The sequence below is a fragment of the Myotis myotis genome, unplaced genomic scaffold (assembly GCF_014108235.1).
Source record: "Myotis myotis isolate mMyoMyo1 unplaced genomic scaffold, mMyoMyo1.p scaffold_m19_p_6, whole genome shotgun sequence".
NCBI lineage: Eukaryota > Metazoa > Chordata > Mammalia > Chiroptera > Vespertilionidae > Myotis > Myotis myotis.
The window spans coordinates 76,865,708-76,877,732 of NW_023416368.1; the positions used below are offsets into that span (position 1 = coordinate 76,865,708).

General features: G+C 37.2%; 1 protein-coding gene across 3 annotated transcripts in view; it reads left to right on the top strand.

The window, feature by feature from the left end:
* PBK (PDZ binding kinase) overlaps nucleotides 1–12,025 on the top strand; it is a 44,688-nt gene that overhangs the window by 31,235 nt on the left and 1,428 nt on the right. For 2 of the 3 annotated variants that reach the window (XM_036314173.1, XM_036314174.1), the window contains exons 7-9: nucleotides 1,889–2,068; nucleotides 2,561–2,789; nucleotides 3,417–3,562. In XM_036314173.1, the coding sequence (XP_036170066.1) occupies nucleotides 1,889–2,068; nucleotides 2,561–2,760 (380 nt within the window). In that variant the 3' untranslated portion in view covers nucleotides 2,761–2,789; nucleotides 3,417–3,562. Of the gene's footprint in view, nucleotides 1–1,888; nucleotides 2,069–2,560; nucleotides 2,790–3,416; nucleotides 3,563–12,025 lie in introns of those variants that run through there. The other variant, XM_036314175.1, reaches the window with a different exon arrangement.

Genomic DNA, 12,025 nt, shown 5'->3' on the forward strand with positions numbered 1-12,025 from the left:
GCAACCATTGCTGGGCTGGGCTAGGCTGTGGGCCGCACTTTGCGCCTTGGGGTCTTGGCAGTGTTGGCTGCGACTTGGTGGGGTGTTGCTCCAAGATGGTGGGGCCTGTGTTCCACTTGGGGGAAGCCTAGTGTTGGTTTGTCGGTGCCAGGTCTGTGGTACCGTTTCTGTTTGCACATCATGATAGCTCCTGTGTTGTGTCTGCCCTCTGGTGGTCAGTGTGCATCATAGCTACCAGTCGGACGGACGAACACAGCCTTTTACATATATAGATACTGTTCATTCTCTTAGGGAATTTAAGTTTTATTCTTAGTGAGAACCAAGAGACAGCTTCAAAGAAAAAGCTTCTGCTTTTAACATATTTAATAACATTTAAATTTTTCTCTTTATATGAATGCTATTTAGAGTACACACACACACACACACACACACACACACACACCTTAATTACCAGCTAAAGTTAAGGTCTATAAGTTGAATTGAAGGAAAAAGTCAAAATAAAGTCATGAACCCTCAGTCTAACTACTACAGATATGAAACTTTAGAAAAGGAGAATTTTTTAAAAAGAATAAAAATAAGATTTTCTAATGTAATTTTCTCAATCCTTAATACATGAAGTAGATAAAACTAAGATGTAAAAAAAATTAAAAGCCGAAACCGGTTTGGCTCAGTGGATAGAGCGTCAGCCTGCGGACTGAAAGGTCCCAGGTTCGATTCCGGTCAAGGGCATGTACCTGGGTTGCGGGCATATCCCCAGTAGGAGATGTGCAGGAGGCAGCTAATCGATGTTTCTCTCTCATCGATGTTTCTGACTCTCTATCTCTCTCCCTTCCTCTCTATAAAAAATCAATAAAATATATTTTAAAAAAAAGAAAAAAAAATTAAAAGACTGAGTAGATAAGGTCAGTCTATGCATTAGAAAATTGATTATATATATTGGTTAGGACATAAAAAAACCCCTTGGTTTACAAAAAGTAGAAGTAGCCTAATGTTTGATATTCATTGTCCTTAGTGAAATACATCTAGGTATTAGTAACATAGTTGGAAACAATAAAAAAAAAAAAAAACACAAACAAATTTTTAAATTTAAAATACTTATAATTGATTCTAGGCTGAATGAAGAAATCAAATTCTAGTTGTAAAATATTTAGAAAACAGTGAGACTGTAACAACAAATTAAAAGCAATTTGTTAGGGTCAAAGCTACACAAAGGAACACATTTTCATTATTTAACCTTTATGAAGTTGAGTCATTTCCTGAGCAAAAGCCAATATGTGATTCGACTCTTTCCCTTTTCCCTGATTTAGTAATCATAGAAGCATAGAAATGGTATTTCTCTCAGCCTAATAATAGCATAGTTTGAAAAATGAAGAAACAGGCACGGAGTAAATGTTTAAGGTTACTGAGCTTGTAAATGTCTTTGAACCCAGGCAAGACAATCTTGCTCTAGAGCAGAGGTCCTCAGACATTCCACACATGCGCACTGTGGGCCTGGGACAAGTCGGCTGCTAAGCAGGACAGGCAGCGGCGGCAAAAACACCTGGCGGGCCGGGTAAATGTTTTCGGCGGGCCGTAGGACCCCTGCCCTAGAGTCTGTATTAACATCCACAATCTATTTATATTCTTACCACTTTCTAAAAGAATTGCTGATTCTCTACACCCTTGGCAACTATCTAGCTTTTTTAATATTTATCAATCTGATAAGGAAAAAGTAATTTGTATTAATTATTGAGGTTGAGTGTATTTTTTCATGTTTACTGGCTAGACTTGATAACCTTTAAACCACCTGTCAAATCATTTGCCCATTTTGGTGGTCGTTGTTTGCCTTTCTCAGTGAGTTCTTGTGCTGGCCCTTATGACAGTTCTACCTGTGTTTTGCTTGTTTCAGTAACTGACCCTGAGGCCTGTTACGTTGGCACTGAGCCTTGGAAACCCAAGGAAGCTTTGGAGGAGAATGGTATTATTACTGACAAAGCAGACATATTTGCCTTTGGCCTTACTCTGTGGGAAATGATGACTCTGTGTATTCCACACATTACCCTTGCAGATGATGATGATTATGATGAAGGTATAACTACATATTTTTAATGTAAAACTCAATCTCTCTGGTTTGAAATAAGATTAGTTTATAAAGTTACATTTTATTTTTCTATTAAGTTAATTTTAAAAAGAACAAGGTGTTTGATTTAGTTGCATGAGTTATAGATTATATTATTGTTGACTAATTTGGTATCATCTTGCTTTAATTTCATACAAATGAGATGTAGATTAATTCAGAACAGGGAGGTAAATTGAGAAAATTCAGAGGAACAAAAAGTTACCTTAAAAACTCTCTTTGCCTGAGAAGATTAGAAAGCTATTATATTAAGGGTTGATGATCATAGATTAAATCCATGTAACAAATGCATGACAATAGCTATTCTACACCATGGGAGGACAATGGAAGAGACTGGTATAATGAAAAGCAAACTGGATGATGTTTCAGAAGGGTGAGTGAGCAGTCGATAAGTTTTCCATGATTTAAAGTGATTTTATTTGTTTCAAACTTTCTCATGAGCAGATAAAACTTTTGATGAAAGTGACTTCGATGATGAAGCATACTATGCAGCTTTGGGAACAAGGCCACCTCTTAATATGGAAGAACTGGATGAGACATACCAGAAAGTAATCGAGCTCTTCTCTGTGTGCACTAATGAAGACCCTAAAGACCGTCCTTCGGCTGCGCACATTGTTGAGGCTTTGGAAATACATGTCCAGTGATCTCATATTCACAACTACCTGAGCTTCAAGTAGGGCTCATATATATAACTGTTCTCTTTACTGTAATACGTTTATGTAGTTACTGTGAGAATCCAGTTATTAGACTGTTTGAAAGTGGCCTGTTTTAGAACCATAGCACCTTGTTAACATTTGAAAAACTTTGTATTATAAAGGTATTTCATGTATACTTATTAGTATTTAATATCGTAGTGGGTTTTCTATAAAACTTAAAAAACTTTTAGACTTAAGGAACAAGTATTGAAATTTGTTCATAGAGATTTAAAACACTAGCAAAATACCATAAACTCCTATGTCTAACATTAATTTGGGTAAGGGAACCAATACTTTTATTAGTGATTTTCCTTGAATATTCTCTACTTAAATGGATCAATTTAAATTAGCACTTTGAAGTACAGAAATTTGATTTTCTTTTAAAACATAAAACTATGCTGGTCTTTCTTGGCTGATATGCTTATTAAATATGGTCATTGGAAGCTGAGAGAATATGGCACAGTAGCTCCTTGGGTATTTCCAAACATTTTCGGTTAAGGCTTGTCTTGTCCTCTTGGTTCTCCTCAAATCTTTGGTGTTTGCTTTCATTTATTAAATGTATTTCTGTACTGAGATCCTTTTTTATTTTTTGTTTTCTAATCTAGCTCTTAAGCATTTTACAGCTCTTGTGTAAAAATAATAAAACTAATAGGATGATACAGAATAACGGACACTTTAGTTAACCAGAAGGTGTATTATCTATTGTATACTCCCGTTGATCTGAGTGTTGTCATTAAAGTTGCAGAATGAATGTGAGTAGATTTCTTTCCCTCTCTTGGCCTTATTTTGTTAATCTGTAAAATGAGGGTGACTTGGGTCAGTAATTTTCTATCTGTGAACCATAGCTCTGAAGAGAGCTGAGCCTAACCAGAAGACTCGAGCGTAGCCCCCCAAAGCCAAGCTAACCCCAAAGAGCTGAGCCTAGCCCCAAAGGGCTGAGACTAGCCCTAAGCCCTGATTCTAGTCCCGAAGAGATGACCCAGTGCCTAAGAACCAAGCCTACCCCAAAGCACCCAACCTAGTCCAAAGGCTTAGCCAAGTCCGGAAGGGCTGAGCCTAGCCCCAAACAGCTGAGCCCAGTCTGGAAGGTGGGAGCCTAGCCCCAAAGAGCCAAGCCTACTCCTAAGAGCTGAACTAGTACTGAAGGAATGACTAGTTCCTAAGAACCCAGCCTCTAGAAAATATTTTTAAAATATATTTTTATTGATTTCAAAGAGTAAGGGAGAGAGAAACATTAATGATGAGAGAGAATCCTTGATTGTCTGCCTCTTACATGCCCCATACTGGGAATTGAGCCCACAACCCGGGCATGTGCCCTGATCAGGAATCAAACCGAGATCTTTGGGTTCATAGGTTGACGCTCAACCACTGAGCGATGCTGACTGGGCTAGAAAATATTTTTAATAAAAAAATGTATATAAACTTGTGGGGTATGACTAAAGATGTGCTTATCAAGATTTATATATAGTCTTACATATTAGAAAAGAGGCTGAAAGCCCTGGGGTTCTCACTGCAGGTCACAAAGAGTTTTCATTTGTAGCCTACAGCATTGTCCCCAAGCAAGACTTATCCTGTCCTTAAAAACCTTGAATCTTGCTCTCTGGATGGAAGACCTTTCCAGAATAAGGAGGTTTTATCCATATTGAATTTAGGTTCTGGCATGTAATTTCCCTCCACAATCAGCTTACCTGGAGTTCCCAAAAATTCTTTACCTGCTTTCACATCAGTGCTTACAGACTTACCACTCATTACATGATCTAATGGATAAAGAACAATTCTTGAACCATTTAAACCACTCAGAGCTGACAGTAAATTCAACAGCATGGCCGGGTCCAGCCTTTAAACATTTCAAGGAAAGTTTTTGCTTTGCCTGTGATCATTTTGGTGCTGGGAGGGTCACGCCTGTTTCGAGTCTCCAATCCAGGTTTAGAAGTTTCTCCCATTTGTTAGTACTAGTGGCCTGGTGCATGAAATTCGTGCATGGGAGGTTGTCCCTCAGCCTGGCCTGCACCCTCTCCAATCTGGGATCCCTTGGGGGATGTCCTAAACTGGAAGTTGGACATCCCTCTTGCAATCCGGGACCGCTGGCTCCTAACCGCTCACCTGCCTGCCTGCCTAATTGCTCCTAACCACTCTGCCTGCCTGCCTGATCGCTCCTAACCACTCTGCCTGCGGCCTGCTCGCCCCCAGCTGCCCTCCCTGCAGGCCTGATCGCCCTCAACTGCGCCCCCTGCTGGCCTACTTGCCCCAACTGCCCTCCCCTCCCGGCTGGATCACCCCTAACAGTCTCTGCCTTGGCCCCGCCAACCATGGCTTTGTCCAGAAGGATGTCCAGAAGGTCTCCTGGAAGGTCTCCCGGTCTAATTAGCATATTACCCTTTTATTAGTATAGATTGTTGCCTTCAGTGAAGCAGATTTCTTAACAGTTTCCATCACTTTGTTCTTGTTCTTGAAGATCGTAGCTATGGTGGAATGGGACATTGCTGACTGGTAAGCAATTAACCATTATTGGTTTTCCACCTTTGTAGTCCTTAATCACTTTAAATTTGTTTCCAGGTCAATCACTCATGGTGGCCTCTTATTGGCAACATTAACAGTGGGTTTTATATGTTTAGGCGCCATGATGAACAAAACAACATGAGATTACATCAGGTGCAATCTCATGAACAACAGGTTAAATCAAGTGCAAGAGAAATTGATGCAGTCAAGAGATGCGTTATATATGAGCTATATGAGGCTGCTACTAGCATAACAGTATACTATTTTATAGTAGACCTTTATATTATTTTTTAATTCTCACCCAAGGATATTTTTTTCCGTTGATTTTTAGAGACTGGGAGGAGGAAGGAGAAGAGAGAGAAACATGGATATGAGAGACACATTGATTGGTTGCCTCCTGCTCATGCCCCAGGATAGGAATCAAACCTGCAACCCAGGTACGTGCCCTTGACTGGGAATTGAACCTGACCCTTCGATGTTCGGGCCAATGCTCTAACCACTGAGCAATGCAGGCCAGGCAATAGACATTTTTAAATAAGGTACAAAGAGTACACTGAAATAATGATAAAAAGTATAGTAAATACATAAGCTGGTAAGTCGTTCATTATCAAGTATTATGTACTATACATAATTATATGTACTATTTTTTTATACAATTGGCAACTCGGTAGGTTTGTGTACACCAGGATCGCCACAAACACATGAGTAACGTGTTGCTGTGTAACATTATGGTGACTAAGATATCAGTAGGCAATAGGAATTTTTCAGCTCCATTATAATTTTATTGGACCACCATAATATATTTGATCTGTTGTTGACTAAGATGTCATCATATGGCACATCACTATATAAATACTACATTTTCTTTACCCATTTATTCATCTATTGATGTACATTTAGGTTATTTCCATGTCTTGGCTATTGTGAACAATGCTGCAATGAACATGGGGGTGCACACACCTTTCCAGTTAGTGTTTTGTTTTCTTCAGATAAATACCTAGAAGTGGAATTGAAGTATGTGATAGTTCTATTTTTAATTTTTTGAGGAATCTATCTCTATACTGTTTGCCATAGTAGTGCACCAATTTACATTCCCACCCACAGTGCACAAGGGTTCCCTTTTCTCCACATCCTTGCCAACACTTGTTATTTCTCTCTTTTTTTAATATATAATAGTTATTCTAATAGTTGTGAGGTGATATCTAATTGTGATTTTGATTTGCATTTCCCTTATGACTACTGATGTTGAGCATCTTTTCATGTACTTGTTGGCTATTTGAATATTTTCTTTGGAAAAATGTCTATTTTGATCCTCTGCCCATTTTAAAAATTAGATTGCTTCTCTTTTTTGCTATTAGGTTGTATGAGTTCTTTATGTATTTTGAATAGTAACCCATTATCAGATATATGACTCGCAAATGTTCTCTCCCATTGAGCAGGTTGCCTTTTCATTTTGCTGATGGTTTCCTTTGCTGTGCAGAAGGTTTTTAGTTTGATGCAGTCCCATTTTTTAATGTTTCCTTTGTTGCCTTTGCTTTTGCGTCAAATCCAAAAAAAATCATTGCCAAGAGCAATGTCAAGGAGCTTACCACTTTTGTTTTCTTCTATCAGTTTTATTGTTTCAGGTCTTACATTCAAGCCTCTAATCTATTTTAAGTTGATTTTTGTTTACGGTGTAAGACAATGTTCCAGTTTTCCAACACCATTTATAGGAAGGACTGTTCTTTCCCCATTGTATATTCTTGGCTCCTTTACCATAAGTTAATTGACCATAAATGTGTGTTTATTTCTGGGCTCTTTGTTTTGTTGCATTGATTTATATGTCTTTTTATGCCAGTATCATACTGTTTTAATTACTATAGCTTTGTAATATAGTTTGAAATTGAGGAGCTTGATACCTCCAGGTTTGTTCTTCCTCAAGATTGCTTTGGCTATTTGGGGTCTTTTGTGGTCCCATGCAAATTTTAGGATTTTTATTCCATTTCTGTGAAAAATGCCATTTGAATTTTGATAGGGATTGCATTGAATCTGTGGATTGCTTTGGGTAGTTTGGACATTTTAACTATTAATTCTTTCGATCTATGAGTACAGAAAATCTTCCCTTTCATATGTGTCAATTTCTTTCATTGATGTCTTACAGTTTTCAACGTATAGGTCTTTCACCTCCTTGGTTAAATTTAGTCCTAGGTATTATATGTGATAGAATTATGAATAGATTGTTTTTCTGAGAGTTTGTTATTAGTGTATAAGAATGAAACAGATATTTTGTATCCTGCAACTTTACTGAATTCATTAGTCTAACAGTTTATTTTTTATCTAGTCTTTAGGATTTTCTTTATATAGTCATGTCACTTGCAAATAGTGACAATTTTACTTCTGTTTCAATTTGATACCTTTTATTTCTTTTTCCTGCCTAGTTGCTCTGGCTAGGACGTCCAATACTATGTTGAATATAATAAAAGCGTAGTATGCAAATTGTCCCTTTGACTGGGAGTTCGACCAGTGGGTGGGGCCGGCTGGGGGAAGGGAGGCCCCAGCCTACAGCTGCTAGGGACCCTACCAGTGCACAAATTTCATGCACTGGGCTTCTAGTGTTGAATAAAAAGGTAGGCGTGGGCATCCTTGTCATGTTCCTGATTTTAAAAGAAAAGCTTTCAGTTTATCACCATTGAATATGATGTTACCTGTGGGATTGTCATATAAGGTTTTTATTACATTGAGGTGTGTTCCCTCTATACCCAGTTAGTTGAGTTTTTAATGATTGTTAAATTTTGTCAAATGCCTTTTCTACATCTAATGTGATGATCATATGACTTTAATCCTTCATTTTGTGAATGTGGCTTATCACATCAATTGATTTGTGGATACTGAACTATCCTTACATTGCTGAAAATAAATCCCACTATCATGGTGTATGATATTTTTAAATGTATTGTTGAATTTACTTTGCTAATATTTTATTGAGGATTTTACATCTATGTTCATCAGGGATATTGGCCTGTAGTTGTTGTTGTTGTTGTTTCCCTATCTGGTTTTGGCATCAGGGTAATAATACTAGCCTCATAAAATGAGTTTGGAAGTGTTCTCTCTTCTATTCTTTGGAACAGTTTGAAAATTATTGGTGTTAATTCTTACTTTTTGGTTGTCTGCTTTGGAACTTTTGTTTGTTGGGAGGTGTTTGTTTAAAGTATGTTTTTATTGAGTTTTAGAGATAGAAGGCAGAGGGATAGAGAGAGAGAAACATTGATAAGAAACATAAATTGGCTGCCTCCTGCATACCCTCCTCCTGGGGATCAAGCCTGCAACTGTGCCCTGATCAGGAATCAAACCAGTGACCTCTTGGTTCAAGTGTTGATGCTCAATCACTGAGCTACACTGGTCAGGCATGTTGGGAAGATTTTTCTTTGTTTTTTAATCTTCACCCAAGATTTTCAGAGAGAGTGGAAAGGATGGAGAGAGACAGAGAAACATCAATGTGAGAGAGCTATAATGATTGGTTGCCTCCCGCATGGGTCCCAACTGGAGCTAGGGATCCAGCCCGCAACCATGGTACATGCCCTTGACCAGAATCGGAATCGAACCCGTGGCCCTGCAGTCCTCAGGACAATATTCTGACCACTGAGCCAATACCGACTAGGGCTGTTGGAAGGTTTTTGATTACCAGTTCAATCTATTTACTATTAATCTGTTTAGATTTTCTGTTTATTCATGATTCAGTCTTGGCAAGTTGCATGTGTCTAGGAATTTATCCATGTCTTCTAGATTTTCCAATTTGTTGGTGTATATATAAGCATTCATAGTATCTCTTATGATCCTTTGTATTTCTGTGATATCAGTTGTAATATTTCCTCTTTCATTTGTGATTTTGACTCCTTACCTCTTGGTGAGTATAGCTAAAGGTATCTATTTAGTTTTCAAAGAACTAGCTTTTGGCCTGGCCCATGTGGCTCAGTGGTTGAGTATTGACCTGTGAACCAGAAGGTCATGGTTCGATTCCTGGTCAGGACACATGCCTGGGTTGTGGGCTCAATCCCCAGTGGAGGAGGTGCAAGAGGCAGTCAATCAATGATTTTCTCTCATCATTGATGTTTCTGTCTCCCTCTCTGAAATCAATAAAAATATAAAGAACTAGCTTTTGGTTTCACTGACCTATTAGCTTTGGGCTTCATTTATTCTTTTTATATTTCCTTGAGGTGTAGTTGGGTTGAAATTTTTGTTTCTATAGCTTCCCTCTTAGAACTGCTTTTGTTGATCCCATGAGTTTTGGTATATTGTATTTCCGCTTTCATTTGTTTCAAGGTATTATTTTTTACTTCTCTTTTGGGGACTGGCTGTTCATTAGCATGTTGTTAATCTCCACATATTTTGTGAATTTTCCAATTTTTTACTTATAATTGATTTCTAGTTTCATACCATTGTGGTTAGGAAATATGCCTGATACATTAGTCTTTTTAAAGTCCCCTACTATTATTGTAATATTGTCAACTTCTCCCTTTAAGTCTGTTAATATTTGTTTTATATATTTAGTTGCTCCTATCTTTGTTGGATGCATAAATATTTACAAATGTTATATCTATGTCTATTACAGTTTGTTTTAAAGTCTATATTGTCTGATGTAATTATAGTTACCCTGGCTTTCTTTTGGTGTCCATCTGTATGGAATATCTTTTTCCATCCTCTTACTTTCAGTCTATGTGTGTGCTTATGTCTGATGTCTCTTTTAGGCAGCATCTAGGTGGTCTTATTACTTTATTCAGTTCAGACATCTGAGTCTTTTGATTGGAGAGTTTAGCCCATTTTTACTTAATTATTGATAGGCATGTACTAATTGCAATTTTGGTCATTGTTTTCCCTCCATTTTATATTTCACCTGTTCCTTTCTTCACTTGCTGTCTTCCTTTGTAATGAAATACTTTCTTTAGTGGTATGCTTCTATTCCTTTCTCATCTTTTGTGTATCTACTATGGATTTTTTTGCTTTGTGGTTACCATGAGGCTTACACATAACATATTTGTAACAGTCTATTTTAAGTTGATAACTTAAGCTTGAACATATTCTAAAGTTCTATATTTTTACTCCCTTCTCCATGTTGTTGTTTTTTAATCATGTGTATCCCTTAGGGAATTTTATAGTTTTTTTTTTTTCTACTTTGTCTTTTAACCTTCATACTGGCTTTGTAAGTGATCGCTCTTTGAGGAACTTAATAAACTGATTCTAAAATGTATATGAAAATGCAAAAGACCAAGAATAGACAAAAATATTCCTCTGGGGAAAAAAATATGGTGGGAGAATTTACTACACCAAATATCAAGAATATAGTATTGTCATAGGATAGCCAATAAAACTAGTGGAAAACAGGCAGAAATAGACCTGCACATATATGGACACAATTTCTGACAAAGATAGCATATCAATAAATAAAAAAAACATAAAAGTGCAAGAGGCTTGAATAGTCACAACCTAATATACTCATCAACAGTAGTGTAAATTTTATTGATATTCTACAGAGAGGAAGGGAGAGGGATAAAGAGTTAGAAACATCGATGAGAGAGAAACATCAATCAGCTGCCTCCTGCACACCCCCCACTGGGGATGTGCCCACAACCAAGGTACATGCCCCTGACCAGAATCGAACCCGGGACCCTTCAATCTGCAGGCCAACGCTCTATCCACTGAGCCACACCGGCCAGGGCAACCACATATATTTTTACTATCTCTACAGTTTTGCCTGTCCAGAATGTCATACAGTTGGAATCATACAGAATGTAGCCTCAGGCTGTCTTCTTTCACTGGGTAATGGTCACTATGGTCACTCCATGCCTTTTTGTGGTTTCTTTTTAGTGCCGAATTTAGTCCACTGTCTGGATGTAGCTCTTTGTTCATCTACTAAAGAACATCTCGGTTGCTTCTAAGTTTTGACAATTATGAATAAAGCTTGCTATAAATATTTGTGTGCAGTTTTTGTGTAGATGGATATATTTTCAATGATTGGGTTATTTTTTACTTAAGTAAAAACATGTACTTAAAAAAGTTTTACTTATTGATTTTAGAGAGAGGAAGGGAGAGAGAGAAACATCAATTTGTTGTGCGTTCATTGGTTGATTCTTGTATGTTCCCTGACCAGGGAAACTCGCAAACTTGGCATATTGAGGCAATGCTCTAACCAAGTGAGCTACTGGGCCAGGGGAACATGTACTATTTTTATAGCCACAAAAAATAATTTAAGAAAATCAGTACATTCTATTATATGAGGATAGACAAAGAAAATATTGAAAAAAATTTTAATTGATCCATCATAAAAGCATTGAACAAGCAAATAACTTTAATAAAAAATTTTAAATAAAATATTTAAAACAAAACAGCAGTGCAGAAAATAATGTGTTTGCATAATTACGCACATTTAACACTTCACATTCTTTTTGCAACTCAAGCCTTTAAATTTTGGAACCATGTTAATTTACAGGCAAATAAAAGAATGTAATGAACATATTCTACATAAAGTTATAACCTGGAAAACTACTTCCCTAGAGTATTATTGCCAGATAGCAATTAAATGTTTTTTAGACTCAACAATCTGAATAATCCTTTGCTTTTCAAAGTACCCAATAATTATACTAGAAAACTGATTTTTAGAGAGATTAAAATATTTAGGTGTATCTACATAATGTCATGTTCTCTGGCCCATCAACCTAGATATATTTATTCACTAACCTTG